The sequence below is a fragment of the Abramis brama genome, assembly GCF_963993115.1.
Source record: "Abramis brama genome assembly, chromosome: 7".
Classification (NCBI taxonomy): Eukaryota; Metazoa; Chordata; class Actinopteri; order Cypriniformes; family Leuciscidae; genus Abramis; species Abramis brama.
In genome coordinates, this window is record NC_139969.1 from 32,618,942 (window position 1) to 32,636,133 (window position 17,192).

The 17,192-nt window shown below is 39.0% G+C and overlaps 1 protein-coding gene across 2 annotated transcripts in view; it reads left to right on the forward strand.

Annotated features, from left to right (window-relative positions):
• Window positions 1-17,192, forward strand: part of pex5lb (peroxisomal biogenesis factor 5-like b) — a 51,998-nt gene that overhangs the window by 11,039 nt on the left and 23,767 nt on the right. Inside the window, exons 2-5 of one of the 2 annotated variants that reach the window (XM_084119398.1) lie at window positions 6,535-6,627; window positions 10,129-10,240; window positions 10,580-10,792; window positions 15,075-15,204. In XM_084119398.1, coding sequence (XP_083975524.1) covers window positions 6,535-6,627; window positions 10,129-10,240; window positions 10,580-10,792; window positions 15,075-15,204 — 548 coding nt within the window. The remainder of the gene's footprint in view (window positions 1-6,534; window positions 6,628-10,128; window positions 10,241-10,579; window positions 10,793-15,074; window positions 15,205-17,192) is intronic. The other variant, XM_084119399.1, reaches the window with a different exon arrangement.

The following is a 17,192-nucleotide window of genomic DNA, read 5'->3' on the forward strand; positions in this document are numbered from 1 at the left end:
AGTATATTTTTTCACTCCAAGCATCACTCCAAGCATGCATTTGAAAATCTCACTGCACGCAATTGGATAACACTATGACCAATCACAACAAGTTATCGCTTAGCTACCAGCGGAGCTAACTGGTAGATTAGACTCTTACCGTATCCGGTCGGCAAAACAGCAAAAACGCCATTCTTGCAAAGGAATGATTCGAGCGCCGTCTTAGATAAAAAGCCAAGTCTAACTCGTTCATTGTAGCTGCCAAAGCTGTTTCAAACAAGGGGGTAATCCAGCACCCGGAAAGCGTACCTTCCCTGGGGGCCGCCATTAGTTATCAAGCCATCACCTGCTGTTAGCATTCCATTGACTCCCATTCATTTTGGCGTCACTTTGACAGCGAATAACTTTACATCTGAGACATCTTAAAGACTCTATTTATCCATTGTTTATTTCTAAAGAAACACGACAATGTATAAAAGGCTCCATTACCTTGTATCTTACATTATGGCCCCGTATAAGCAGTTTTTGTAAAAATAGGCTAACGATTGCGTCATAACCACGCGACTCTCTGTCGCACAGTAGAGAAATTACCGTATTGACAGGAGGAGAAGCTCTCAGGCAATCGGGGGGACGTGGAGGCATAAAGTCTGATAAAATCAAGGGAGAAGCCCATAGAGACTCATAAAGTTGCTCCTGCTAGCTCATGGACAGCTCCTACTAGAGGGCTGCATTGGGATTGAGTCCCGCCGGGTCCCGCGGGACCCAACGCAAATCTCGTGGGAGCGGGCGGTTTGAACTTTGCTGCGGGCGGGAATGGGTGGCTAAAAAACCCCACTGCGGGATCGGGAGGTAGCCTAGCGACATGATGGAGATGTCAATAATGGTGCTTTTCCACTACACAGTACCAGCTCGCCTCGGCTCGATTCGACTCGACTCGCCTTTGTTTGGTTTTCCACTGTGTAAAAGTTGTAACTGTATCTGCTTCCAGGTACTTTTTTTCGTACCACCTCCGGCAAGGTTCTAGGCGAGCTGAGGCGATACTAAAATGTGACGTGAAAACACGGCAGACTGCTGATTGGTCAGAGAGAATCATCACTATTCACTGCGTCATCATTGCACGCGCCAGACGGAGTATCCTGAATAAAAAACAGCAAAAAAAAAACAAAACCATCCAAAAACAGCATACACTCAATTTCCTCCATTGTCCTGTGTGTATGTGTCCAGAATACATTCCGGCCAGGGAAACGAAACAAACAATCCCATGAATCTCTTTAATAATAGCAATACAAATACGTGTTTTTTCCTGCAGGACGGGAGAAGACACAAAATCAATGCATCTCTATTATTGTGCGGGAATAAATTCTCAGAGTTTTGCGGGTGCGGGCGGGAGTGGACATACATATTGCGGGAGCGGGCGGGAGTGTAACACATACATTGCGGGAGTGGGCGGTAATGGTCAGAAATTCGGCGGGCGCGGGCGGGAGCGGGATGAAGAAAACAGTCCTGCGCAGGGCTCTAGCTCCTACTTATGCTCTCCGTCTCTGCAAGATTCGGAAGGGAATTATTCAGATTTCTCTTGGCACAGCTACTAGAAGACTTCTAACAACTGTCAGACAGGTTTCTCACGTCACATCTACATTGTCAAGCTCAGTTTGAGGCTGCGCAGTACGCTCAGCCATCAGGAAGTGAGTGCTTCTAATTGACTTCACTTTTCTCCGTTGAAATCTATGGGGGCGCTTTTCCATTTCTTATACTGTCTATGGTTTCAAACAACTGGTGTTCATCCATAGCCATCTTGCAATGTTTGCTAATGACTTCGACGTCACAGCGCTGTCATCATCTGTTTAGCTCGCCTCTGGCCCGCCTATATCAGATAACCCGATGTGATTGGTGCAGCTTGGATACAGGGGCATATTTAAAGGTGCTCTAAGCGATGTCACAAGTTTTTTTAGGCCAAAACATTTTTTGTCACATACAGCAAACATCTCCTTGCTCTCTGCTAGCTGCCTGTCCCCTGAACACACTGTAAAAAAATGCGATCTCTGTAGACAGCCCAGGCTCCACAAACGGCAAGAAAAACAAACTGGGCTAACCCGCACCACGAAACATAACAAACTGTTCCGGCCAATAACCGACAAGAAGAATTTGGGGGTGGGGTTTGGGGGGTTAGTGTGCGGATGAGGAGGAGGGAGGGTCTAGCTAGCCTCCGTTTTGTTTGACAATACTTCGAACGTCAACAAGAAGTGACGTCACCCAACATCACTTAGAGCACCTTTAATGAGCATCATTACTCAACGCCAGAGTAACTCGCTGAGCAAATTCAACTTGTGCTCTCGTGAGAACTCTGGATTTCTAGGGTATTAAAGGTTCATATTAGTACCTAAATGGTACAAATTAGTACCTTTTCAAAATGGTACTATCCCAATTACACTTTTTTTTCTGAGAGTGTAAATTATTATTATTGGGGCTGGGATTTATTTAATTTGGCTGAACAATTTGTTCTTACGGCAGAACCTAGTAGGTCATAAACTCTCTGTAATGAATAGTCGCATAATATGATGTTTATTTAATTATTCATTCATTCATTCATTACTCAACCCTCATGCCATTCCAAACCCATAGGACTTTCGTTCATCTTTCATCATTTTTGAGATATCTGTCCCCCCACTGACAAATCCATTCCACCAAAACTTTATGTAAAAGTATGAACTGAGTGGTTTAATTTAGGCTTTTATTCACATATAAACATTTGAAGCATAAACAAATGGAAGTGTAAACGTGCTGGCTTGACCAATGAGAACCAATGAACCAATGAGAACCAATGAGGTTTATTCACGTGTGTCACACTTTCATGTTTGTGCTTCCGCAAGGCCCAGTATGTCTAATGGGTTTGAACGACATGAGGGTGTAAATGATGACAGAATTTTCATTTTTGGATGAACTATCCTTTAAATTGACCCAAGAAGAGACCTCCAAATTTGTAAGTAATGTGTCACGGGTGGTTGAAGCAGACGAGGAAGTAGGATCCATTTGCAGTATTCCTTTATTACACAAACTCAGACTACACAAACGTAAACTCAGACTCAGGAAACAAGGCGCGGGAACAGAACAACCAGCAAACAAACATTAAGGATTGACAAAGACTGAACTAGACACACAGGCGTAAATACAAGCTAAACAAGATAACAAGGGGGTGTGGCTAATAGGAAGCACCTGGGAAGACTAATAAACATAACTGGGAGCTGCTAAACATGAAACAAGATAGAAACACAGACTAGACTTATGACATAATGTCAATTTAAAAAAAAAAAATATGATTCAAATTTTTTTGCATCGCTTAATTTAACAGTAATTAATAAAAGGTCCATTGAAACAATATTGTTTATAAGTCTAAAATAAAGATTGAAGTCTGCCAGGTAAATTATGAACTCATTGATGATCAGTCTGCTATTTTATTCCAAATAATTCTGGTTGGATGTTTCTATAAATATTTAGTTTATACGTAGAGTTACTTTTCCAACAAAGTTTTATGGTGCACTCAAATATTTAATTTATTGCCCATTTATGCCACGAAATGTGCTGATAAAAGCTCATGAAGACGATGAAGAACGGGAAAAAGGATGTTTTTAATAACAAAACTAAAGAAAATCTCACAGAACATGAACACACACACAAACACACGCACGCACGCACGCACGCACGCACGCACGCACGCACGCCCATTGACGAAGATGGACAAACACAGAGGGAGAACTGAAGGCTTAAGTACACAGAGCAAACGAGATAATTTACGAGGTGATTGACAAGGCACAGGTGAATGGGATAACTAATTAAACAGACTGAGGAAAATTAGGTCAGGACAGAACCAAAAAACACAATGAAAACAACAGAACAGTGTATACTCGTTACAGTACGCCCCCTCTCGAAAAGGCACATCCTTGTGCCGTAAATAGAACTGAGGCTCTGGAGGAGGTTGTGGAACTGAAAAATAAACACCAGTCCATAGAAATATAACAGTCCATGGGGGAGTGGAAGGAGGAAGCAGCCAGGGAGGAGCTAAGAACAGGAGAAGCCAGGAGGTGGTCCTGAGGCCAGCCAGGACAAGTCCCTAGGGCGGAGTCGAAGGTGGGAGGAGCCATGGTGACCATGACTTGATGGTAGATGACACCCTGGGGACGACCGACAGAGCTGGCGCCACAGATGATGGAGACCCTGGTGGAGCTCACCCGCCAATGAGATCCAGCTGATTACAGTAAACCTCGGAGTAAACAGAAAAGACTAACATCAGCGTAGATGCCATTCTTCTTATTATGCAACGAGTACATCGGGTGTAATAGGAAGTGTTCCCGGTTCCAGCTAACTTAATTTATGCAGTCTAATAATCATTTAACTGATTTGAATAATAGGCACAGGCAGGAAGATGTCTGACCAAGTGTCTGGAGCGTTGGGATGAGGGAGCCCGGTGAAGCCATATGGCCGATTGTTTCAGGTGGAGCCGAGGGAGGTAGGAGCCAAGGTGGAGCCGAAGTGTCTAGTGATGGGCCCATAGGCTGGAGGCGGAGACAGGGGATCCTCTAGGCTAGGTGGAACTGGTGGCTTGAAGACACTTGGCAGATCCAGCAGGCAGGCGTGCCTTAGTTTCCGCGTTCAAGCTGGTGAAGTAGAATGTGCTCAGCGAATGGTCCAGGAACAGGAAACAGGATCTTTAATTACAAAACTCTGGAAAATCTCACAGGAAAAACTTTACACACACATGTTACCATTGACGAAGATGGACAAACGCAGAGGGAGAACTGAAGGCTTAAGTGCACAGAGCAAACAAGATAATTAATGAGGTGATTGACAAGGCACAGGTGAATGGGATAACTAATTAAACAGACTGAGGAAAACTAGGTCACAGGACAGAACCAAAAACACAATGAAAACAACAGAACAAGGTATACTCGCATATATGATACTAGAATAACACAGGTGGGCTTTGTAGCAGTCACCTAGAAACCACCCTGAACACCCTAGAATCTCTTTAGCAACAATTAGTGATGGGAAGTTCGGATCATTTTACTGACTCTCTTGTTCGATCTCGTTCATCAAAATGAACAAATCTTTTTTCGAGTCATTTTGTTAATTTAAGGGGCTTTAAATGTTATACTTTTAACAGGCAAATTCCCCGAACACGTCCACCTACGCAATCTTGATCATATTCTGAATTAAGAAATTATAATGCAGTCAAAAATAATTTACAGGGAACATAAATAATTACTTTACCTTCCATCAGAGTCTTTCGTTCATTTGTCACATGACAGACGCAATGAACAAAGATGGACAAACGCAGAGGGAGAACTGAAGGCTAAAGTGCACAGAGCAAACAAGATAATTAATGAGGTTTAATTATTCATGAACGACTCATCACTAACAACAATTTGGTAATCACCCTCGACATCCTACCATGATAGGCTTTTTTACAAGGTTAAATAAATTAAAAACAAACTTAATGATAGCATCTGTTTTCAAAGTTTCTTTTGTTTCTTATGTGTCTCCAGAGTTCTGTTGCTGGACCATGGAGTGTTGCATTAGCGGTTCACTTCATTGGTCATGATAAAACAGCACAGTTGGATTATCTTGGATTGCAATGTGGACTGCAACAGTGTAGTTGTTCAATACATTGGGGTTTAAATGGCAGTTTGCAGTGTTAAACATCGCCAGTGAATTGATTCCACTCCAGCTCTCAGCATCCCAGCGGTGGCTTAAGTGCTTAGATCTGTTTGAGTGGCGTGGAGGCTGTTAAAAGCACAGTTGTAAGCCCCGTGTTTTTGGATGGTGTCACTGTATCCCTGAATTCTATGAAATGGTTTACTACCCCATGTACTGTAGCATGTCTTTGCTGAAGATAAGTAGTTTTTTGTTGTGGCACAGTTTTGGCATTGATAACTAAATTTTCCGTATCAAATGGAACTTATTTATAGGGATGCACCAATATTATTGATATTATTTTCATGTTCTGGTTGATAACTTATAAATTAACAATGTTAAATTATATACTATTTAGTCTAACTAAATTAAAAATAAAACACTAAAATCTGATCAACCATTGTAGACGCTACATGGGAATTTAGGTATCACAAGATTTGTAAAGGTTACTTTTAACATTGTTATTAAATTGTTTATTAAATGTTATTAATTCAGTTTTCCTAAAGATTAACTTATTGACCGATATTGATGAATAAAAAATAACTATTTGGCCAAACAAATGTCGGTATTTTATCGATACATGGTGCATCCCTACTCATATGTTTTGTGCTGTAAAGCTGATAGATGATAGCATGCTAATCATGCACATTGTTTTGTGTCAGTTGGGTGAACTGTCATTTTTTTCAATCAACAAGAAATGGCTTTAAAAGCAAGAAAGAGGGATTTTTTTTCTTGAACGCCTGCAAATTGTCATTTCATTTGAATTGGTAATGCTTTATTAGTGTTTTTCAAGGAACCCACAGAATCGCTGCAAGAATTTGAACACAAACTGACTGACACAACTCACTGTTGATTTCACTGTTGTAGGAGAAAGACTCTAGGGCGGTTGCTTTGGTGCTGAAGGAGCTACCAAGTAAGGCATCCTCAGATGGAAAACCCCTGCTCACCGTGACAACCAAGGTGGGCTGAGCACATACACCCACCAACAGGGAACACCAAGCGTTAGTGTGACTGTGTGAATAAGTCAAGAACAGGTGCACCCTGTTTTGAATATCCCTTAGTGTTATGTGACACACATGAGCCATGTGTGTGGAAGTGCTATAGTTGCTTCTTGTTGTCGAAAGCAAGCTGCTCTATGGGGTTCACACTAAATGATGTCATCAAGACCCATGGCAATGGGATGGTCCTTTGGGATCACTCAGTATTTCACGACACAAACAAGAGTGGCATTTGCTTTATGTGAGCACTACTCTCCCCATAAACAGCTGCTGAATGTTCTGTTGCTTGAATTTTATTTCTGTTGTCGTCTTGGCTTTGATTCGCATGTTTGTGACCTGTTTTTTACTGAAGCCCGAGCTGCATGTTGATGTTACTTGCTGTTTGTTATTACATTGGGAATAATTTGTTTGTAGGAAGCAAATTAAATGTGGATTTTTTGGGATTTAGATTCTTGCTGCAATGTGGGGTGGCTTTTGTTATTTATTGTACCACCTCTCTGCAGTTACATGAAGTCAATAAATGGATGTCATTTTTGGCTGTCTATAAAAGGTTTACCCAAATGTTGAAGGATTTTGTTATTTTGAGGGCTCGGTTCTATTCCACTGAGGATGTGGCAGAGAGCCATGCGTTTCTCAATACATTGTGATGGGCTGCTCAATGGGGAATTTACTGCCAGTTACTGCTGAGATTGCGTATTGTGAAAATGGGCTGAAAAACACATCTCATCCTTTACCAAAGACCAAGTGAAATTGAAAGTAATTGGTGAAGTCTTGTACGATTTAGACTGAATTTTGGACTCACAAATACACATTTTCAGAAATCAATGACCTATTTTAATTATAAAGAAATGAGGAAGTTACTATCAAGGATGTAACAGGTGGGTAAAGTTTACCTGGATTCAGAATGGCGACTAAATAAAAATGTAATGTGCTGTTTTCACTTAAGGAACTATGAAAATCAAATAGCAGTGCAAACATGCACAAATCTTTAATGCTGAGCTTGGTTGTGGTGGATGCATCAAACTACCACAGTCTGACACACTTTACTTGAACTCCACCACTATATATATATATATATATATATATATATATATATATATATATATATATATATATATATATATAGATAGATATAGCCTACATATGATTTATATATTTTTAAACACCCTTCTCAATCATTGGGTGAGTTACTGTTTTACTGATATAACATGCACAAAAATCCCTTTTAAATCCAATTCTATTTACTGGCTTTTTTTCTGTGGGTGGTCACAGCACAGTTGTAATTTGTCAGACAAATAGCATTGGGTTTTGGGAATAAGGCACAATCTATAGCCTAATTTGCATAGAAAAGAGGTTTGATTGTGCTGAAAAGAATGGCCATAAACACCTGTACATTTAGTTAAACTGGATTGCATGTGGTTAATCAATAAATCAGTGATATACTAATTAAGAAACACTGAAATAATTAGCAGAAGTGGTGGAACTTTTTAGTGAATTCAACCTGGAGTGTTAAAAGATGGGTTTGGTGCTTGCAGTATCTCCAGATGGACCTCATGGTGTTCTTTACTTGTGTGACCTTAACTTATTACCAAGGCTGATAAATGGATTTGATGTGCACCCTATATCGATGCTTTATGACCTCTGTTATGAAGTGAGGGACACTCTTAGTGCTGCAATTTAACCATTCTTGACAGCCATGAATTTTACCATTGTATAATTTCCAAAGAAATGTGTTCAAAATTTGTGTCACACTCACAACCTGCAACACAATAGAATAATAGATTCATTGTTATATGTTTTGTACAAATTGCATGTAATGTTTTTTAAATCAATAGTGCATTTATGAAAAAATATATTTTAAAAGTCTATGTTACTGTATTGTATCACTGAGATGTATTATGCCTGATTGTACAGTGGATATCTAATTTTGGGTCTGAATCAGTGTTACTATTTAAACTATTACTTCTATTCACAGGGAATAAAACAAGTTGAGATTAGATGATTTACTAAAGGATAGAAATATCAGTTTTAATTATTTCATTTTCTCACTACAATGAGTATTTAATATGATGATGTAACATTTATGGAGATAACTGGCAATTATTGGATTGGAGACATGAAGGTGTTAGGGAAACTAAAGCTAAGAACTACTTTAAATGTATGAGTCTTTCAACATCTGTGGATGAATCTTTTCTTTACCAGTTAGCGCTTTGCTAAGGCACTAGATTAAGCTTGCAAAATGAAAACTAAAGTGCAGTCGCGTTTACTGCCTTTCAGCGAATTGTCAAGGGTGAAATACAGTAATTTAAAATGGAATCCATGTAATTGGGAATTCTGCTTGAAGGTGAAAGATTTCACACAGTTTTCACTAGAGTTTCAAGTAGGTCACATGAATTGCCGCTTTGACTATTAGAAAACTACTTGATTTTTGACTTCTGTGTGAGCTGAGCTGCATATATAGCTACACTATATTGCCTGCATAATTGTGCCAAAATTTTGCCAATGTGACCTTAACTGTTTATTTTGAACTGTGAATATTGCCGTCGCCAGGGGGACAACCAGGATCATTGTCCCGAGCCCTGTGATGACTTTATTTTACAGTGTCATTGTTACATATGTTACGTGTAGTTACTATAGTAATAACTATTAATTATGCATAATTGCATGCAACTAACCCTAATACTAACCCTTTAGTAAGTATATGTAGTTACTGACTAGTACTTACTCAGTAGTTACTGTAGTAACTGTAGTTACTCAGTACTTAAAATAAATTAAGATAAAGGTGTCCTTGTTACAATGTAATTATATAATTAAGTACTGAGTACCGTAATATTAATTAAAAACATGTACTTATTATGGAGTTAGGATTAGGGTTTTGTATAGGGTTAGTTGCATGTAATTTATACAATTTACTGTTAAGACAATAGTAAGTACTTGCAACGTGTAACAAAGACGCTATGAAGTAAAGTGTTATGAATATTTTCATGATTAAGAAAAAAATACACAGTAAAGTGATTTTCTCTAACTTTCAATCAGACACAAATAAAGTACCTATTAAAAAGCTCTCAGCCATTCGGAGTCGCATGGGGTCCACTACATAGCATCTTGCACAACTGTATCTACCAAAAGGGGCTAACTGGTCCATGCTAACCAGGCAATCCTAGACCCTTTGGGCTTGTTGGGATAAAAACGGGCCAATGTTTTGAAAGGACCACAGAATTTACACTTTTTAGGGAAATCAACCTACAAATGGTTTACTTATAGCCTATTAAGCAGAGAAAAAGTATTTTAGCAGTAGCTAAACAACAAAGATGGGAGGGATCTAAGAACAAGGACATAAAACAGAACTTGACCTGAAACATAAAACAGGAAACAAAATAAAGATCTACAAAAATGTTACAAATAAGATAAATGCGGAAATGGGTGCACTTAAAGTGAAATATGTTTGTTTAATGTGTTACAGCTGTGCAGTGAGCAGCAAGAGAGCCGTCCATTACTGAGCCCTTCCATCGATGACTTCCAGAGTGAGAGCAAGAGTGATGGAGCCACACGGCCAGTCACCTCCAACACAGCAGGTTCCCTCATAATTACTGCTCTGTCATCTGTTCCTCCTCTCTCATCTGTTCTTCTTCTCCTCCTCTATCCCATAGCCGTTAGGCACCAAGTTTTCTGTCCCAGATTTCAGTGCTAGCTTGTTTACATAATGCAGTTTCACTGTTAGTGTTCCTTGGCATTTACTCTGTCAAAACCATTTTTAGGTATCAGTTCATCACTTTTTATGTTTGATAATTGCATATTACCTAAGAATAGAAGTTTTAAAGGAATATTTCATCCATAAATGTGTTCCTGGCTAATAGAGGTTTTCATTTTGAGTGACTTTTGTTGGTAATGTTTTGTTCCTCCACGTGCTCTAGTCTTGTCCACAGCGCTAGACCTGGTGGACTTGAGTGAGCCGTGTGAGAGAAGGTGGAGCTGGGACAGGCGGAGTCCCTGTGGGTCTCGTAAGAACGGTTTCTCTAAGAGTAGCCTTCGCAAGAAGAAGACGGAAGAGACGGAGCTGATCCAGGTGGAAACAGAGACATCATCCCCCAGCCGTTCGAACCCTGAAAGAGTCTCATTAGATTCAGGTATTTTGCTTGTTAAATAAAGATACTTTTATAATGTTGATAAAATTAACCGTAAGTCAATTAAGTTGTCAATTATGGCATGTTGAAATTTACGATAAAAAAACGGCAGCTGTGGTTGCCAGTATTTTACCTTAAAAAATATGGTGGCAACCTTTTATGTTTTACAGGACTTAAAGGGTTAGTTCACCCAAAAATGAAAATTCTGTCAGTAATCACTCACCCTCATGTTGTTCCAACCCCGTAAGACCTTCATGTTGTTCCAACCCCGTAAGACCTTCGTTCATCTTCGGAACACAAATTAAGATATTTTTGATTAAATCTGACAGCTGGCTCACTGCTCCATAGGCTTCTAAAGACATTATAACTTGCTGGCCCAGAAAATGCATTAAAGACATCGTTAATATAGTCCAAGTGACTCCAGTGGCTCAATCTTAAGTATATCAAGCGACGAGAATACTTTTTGTGCGCAAAAACAAACAAAAATAACGACTTTATTCCACTATTCATTTCCTTCTCTCTGGGCCTCGAGTTTTTTCATGTAGTGTTTTAGCGCAGCGCGTCTGTGTTACACGTCACCACGTAGGCTCACTATTGGCCGACGCTGGTCATGTGTATGATGCGTGTGACGTGTAACACAGACGCGCTGCGCTAAAACACTACGTGAAAAAACTCGAGGCCCAGAGAGAAGGAAATGAATAATGGAATAAAGTCGTTATTTTCGGGGGGTTTTTGCGCACAAAAAGTATTCTCGTCACTTGATAAACTTAAGATTGAGTCACTGTAGTCTGTAGTCACTTGGACTATATTAACAATGTCTTTAATGCATTTTCTGGGCCAGCAAGTTATAACGTCTTTAGAAGCCTATGGAGGGGTGAGCCAGCTGTCAGATTTAATCAAAAATATCTTAATTTGTGTTCCGAAGATGAACGAAGGTCTTACGGGTTGGAACAACATGAGGGTGAGTAATTACTGACAGAATTTTCATTTTTGGGTGAACTAACCCTTTAAATTTACGGGCAAAAAAAACTGACCCTTGACTTTCTAAGATCAGTTTATCTCTGGCTGCTGTAACTGTGTTTATAAGACATGTTGGTTATGGCAAGAAAATCAGAGAGAAAATGAGTCGGGTGATATTGGCTATATATTGATGATGACATGGTCATCATGTAGAGGCCTGATTCACTGAGCTCATATAGAGTCTTACCTTTGATTAAATGGTTCATTAATTTTACATTATTGATTGTTGTAGCCCTATGATTCTACAGCATGTGATCCATCAGTGTTGTGATTATCTGGAGAATTTAAAAAAAATATTGTGCACAAAAAAGGTTTGAACTACTGTATCTTTCAGACACACACAGACATCAAGAATCAGCATATGTATCTCAACAACGGTGATGATTAAAGTGCAGTGCATGATGGAAGCCTCCCAACATGCATTGCAGCATGAATAAATTATGCTGAATTGCCTTAGTATTTTCTTTTATTATTATCATCTGCTTTTATTTTTGCTGTTGTTTTTGTTGCAACTTTTAAGTAGCTTGTTTTGTGATGTTCAGAGTTTTATCTGATTATGTTGTTGATTGTCACCGTTGTTGAGATTCATATGCTGATTCTTGATGTCTGTGTTGGTCTAAATCGTATAGTAGTTCAAAACCTTTTTTTGTACACCATGTGTTTTTAAAGTTCTTCAGATTATCTGTCACTGCTGGCCACAGAGCTTTTATACTCAAAAACGTGAAATATATTAGTATTAAACATTCCTCATACAATGAAAGATTTCTCTTTATGAGATCAGTGAATCAGGCCACAATATGACGATTATGTTATCATCAACAAATAGCCAACAACACCTGATCACATTTTTTCTCTGATTTTCATGCCATAACAGATGTGTTTTATAAACACACAGTTAAAGCAGTCAGAGAAAATCTAAGGTTAGAAAGTCAAGGGTCAAGAGCCCAACTAAAGCAAACACTCATCTCTATAATGGTGACTTTAAACTTTATTATTTTCAATAAAACATCAACGTCCGAACCTCTGGTAATTCTCAGTAAAAACTTTTATGACAAATTGGTTTGTAATACAATATTTTTAAATTACAGGCAACCACAGCTGGCATGTTTTTTTTATACCATAAACTGAAGTTCAATGGCGTAAAAACTAAAATATTTCTACCGTATTTTTTACGGTTAAGTACTGGCAACCACAGCTGCCAGTTTTTTACCGTTAACTTTAGTTCAGTGCCATAAAACATAAAAATTGCTACCGCATTTTTTACGATAAGGTACGATAAATGCAACAGTAAGGTTTTTTTACAGTGTCCAAAATCCGTACATTTAACAGTATTTTATTGTAAAATTACATGAAATGTCCTGTGAGAGCTATTACAGTTTTTCACTGTATATAGTAAGGATACATACTGTTAAGCAATTAACATGTCTTTTCCGTTGCTTTTTTACATTTTTTTACCGTTAAAATAACGAACATTTTTTATATTATGACAGAAAAAATGGTCTCACTGAAGTGCAGAAACTTCACTTTTAATGGGATAGTTCACCCAAAAAGGAAAATTCTGTCATCATTTACTCACCCTCATGTCATTCCAAACCCATAAAACTTTCATCTATATTCAAAAAAACAAATGAAGATATTTTTAACGAAACCCGAGAGATTTCTGTCCCTCCACTGAAAGTCCATGATTCCACTAAATCTTCTGAAGAGAAGATTATATTCATAAATATGGTGTTATATAACAATTATTGCATGATGTTTTATGTACTTTTTGAAGCATCAAAGTTTAGGTGGAAAGGACTTTCAATAGAGGGACAGAAATCTCTCAGGTTTCATTTAAACACATTTGTGTTTCAGAGATGAAAAATATGGTTTTTGGATGAACTATCCCTTTCAGGTGCAATTACATTAGTCAGAAGAATTTTCCTATCGTATTGACGTCATTCTCTAATACTAACAGTCGAAGTCAAAAGTTGGCAGAATTGTGCCATTTCAAAAGGTATTTATATTTGTCATCTTTTCACAGTGGGTGCATCTCAGTCAGCTCCTTAGTTAATGAGTAGTACTGAGACTTAAGGCTGATTTATACTTCTGCGTCGGACCTGCGCCGGAGCCTGTACGCTGTAGGCTACGCGTTGGTTTTCATTTATACTTCTGTTGACGTTCAATTACACATGCAGAGTGAGCATGTGAAACCCGAGGGAGGGGTTCTAGCAGACCAATCACAGCGCTTGCATCCGTGTAGAATTGACGCGTTGTTATATTTTTGGAGAGATGCACGTCAGGGTACGCCGAAGGGTATGCGTGCTACACACAGCCTACGACGTAGCTACGGCGGGAGTTCGATGCAGAAGTATATATTGGGCTTTAGTGTTGAATGTGTGTCTGGTGCGAAACAAATTTCTGAAAGATTGGGCAATATATTATTATGATTATGATCTACCTGAGTTACCCAGATGCCCTTGAAATTGTAGCTGTATGTTCCTACCATGACTAAAAACGTTAATTCGTGAAACTGTATAACCTATTAGGAAAGTTGTCCATTATAATCTATAAAAAAAAGGCCTGGATTTGTGAAATTGATTTAAGTGTAGAGTTATTTTAATCAGTTTAAGAGGTGCTTATGATTAAACTTACAGCTCATTTAATCCAGGCTCTCAGTGTAATTAGATTTTTGCCCTTTGTTGTCTGTTTTTTAATGCCCTCTGCCACTTCATCAGGAAGCAGTTACTCCACTCTTTAGCATCCGCATTAGCATATCATTAGATGTAATGTGGTGGAACTGAATTGGTGGAAAATCGTGGAAATGGTTTAAACACACCAAAACTGTGGATTTCACGACATTGCTGCCCCAAGTAGAAATGTATTCATTTTTTATTTGTCTCAAATTCATGCTAGAAATGGTTTAATACGAAACTCTACACAGGCTTATCTTAATCCTCTGGAAAGCATTACACAACTTGCACTGTAAAGTTCATTTCCAGTAGATTACGCCTTAAGCTACTGTAAGCTAAACCATTGCCATGTTTTCCCGGTTGTGCTAAATTTATCACTCCACAGTCCGACTGCTTTAATCAATTGCCAGCTGCAGACTGTAGCCTGGCTGAGATAAGCAAGCCTTGAGCTATAAGATGTATCCTTATCTGCCGCTGGTTAGCCTTAATCTACCTTTTTGCACCGATATGTTGTTTCATTGAAAACATAGTGTTTATGACAGCCTGTCCTTTTTATTACCCATCTCACTGCATGCTAACCGCCCTGTCTCCAGTGAGCAGCTCACCCTTGGAGAAATGGGAGGAGGTGAGCCTTCACCCAGACAGTGCCTTGAATGGAGGGCGGAAGTGGAGATATGAGAGGAAGAGGTGCACATCCAACCATTCATCCACTGAGCTTTTGTGGTACGGTCAGGTTTGCATCTCATCGTTAATGTGTCATCATGGTGTCACAACACATGCTCTTCTGGAGCCAGTAAAGATCAACTTTATGCTGCTTAATAGCATAAAACAAATAGGAAGCACATTTGACATTTTATTGCCCAAATTGCCTTTGAATGTCAGCGTGTGGTCATCATGTGCGAACTAGATCAACTAAATCAAACAGTGTTTATTAATAATCCAACCAAGAACATGTAGGATATCATAGGAGTAATACTGTTTATCTATCATAAACAACACAAAGTACTAACAGTAACCGACAAGGGACTGAACTACACTGGGGGTATAAATACACAGGGCAAACAAGGGAACTAAACTAGACACAGGTGACAGCAATATGTAACTTTAGAAACCAATGAGGACACAATCAGTAAGCAAGGAAACCAACGATGCGTCCGAAATCGAATACTTCCCTACTATATGCAGAAAACAGTACAGCCATAGAGTAGTAGCCTATGTCCGAATACATAGTATTTGAAAAACAGTAGGTGAAAAGTACCCGAATGACCTAATACGTCCAGCAGGATTCTAAAGTACGCATTCAATGGACACTTTACTATCGCATGAGGCCACGGGAGAGGATTTATGCATGGCAGTGAAGCGGGTAGATCATAGGGCTGGACAATTAATCGAAAAGTAATCGAAACCGAAATTCAGAACCTCTAACCGACATGATTTTCTTTTTTTAAATGCCATTTGACGCCGTTTTAAACTAATACGTTGATTGTAACACGCACACAGACAGTAGCTCGCACATCAAGTGCAGTTTGCAAGCACAATGAAAGATTCAGGAGCTGTTATCTTTGTTTATACAATCTGGATACTCAGTATTGCTATAGGGTGATTGCATGTTTTACACAGTTTGTTGTACAGGTAATTTAACCGCCGTTCTTATGTGCTGCTACACACACATACAGACAGCGCACAAGAGGCGAGATCACTTTCGCTTGCGTCCTCACGAAAGTTTGTCAATTGTATGTCTTTTGAGGCTTGCCAGTTTGAACATTCAAGCAGTTTTAGACTATCAGATGTTTATCATTACATTGAACTACTGTGCGGATACATTATAGCACACAAACACTCATACAGACAGACGTGAAGAAGATTGCGCGCACAGAGAAACATTCAGAAGTGCAGAAACTCATTGTCAATGCTGTCCTGTGATTTATCTCTAAAGTAGCTTAGAAGCTCAACAGTTATAGCATAGATTTTTCTAATTTTGAAGTAACAACCCACAGCTTCAGAATTAAGAGAGGCGGTATGACTAATTCACACACGCAATCGCTCTCTCATTAATGCATTCAAATAAATGTACTGTGCTAATTTATCTGTATCTGATTGACAACGAGCAAAAATCTGTAAGAAATGTTACGACCCATAGACAAATGAACTGCTGAAAGTGAGCTGTTATGTCGGAGCAATAGCACTCTGGGCAACCATGATGTTTGTCATAGCTCTGCACAAGGCGATCCGAGTTCGAGTCCCGGTTCAAGGTTCGGGCTTTCTCAAGCCAACATCAAAGCTTGTTTCATTCAATTATTTTAAAATCACAAAGATAAGAAATGCACTCTTTCATTAGAAAAAAATATCCCACCTTTAATAGTTGAGCATATTTGCAGTACAAACCTTGTCAGTGAACTCTGAGGGCACAAAAATTCATTAATTAATCATAATCAAGGTAAATTGTTCAATTAAGCGAGATTTTGCTTTTAGGTCATATTGTCCAGCTCTAGTAGGTCACGTGACAGTATCAACATGGCGGATGTAGTGTGTCCGAATTTCATTCGTGCTACACATATTCATACTATAGAACATAGTTTTTGAACAGTTGTAAAGTCAGTTCAAATTCAAATTTAGGGCCTACTCAGACAGTACGCGATTTCAGACGCACCGCAAAACTAAACAGAGCGGGGAAACAGAAACTAAAGGAAACAGAACAGAATGTCAAAATA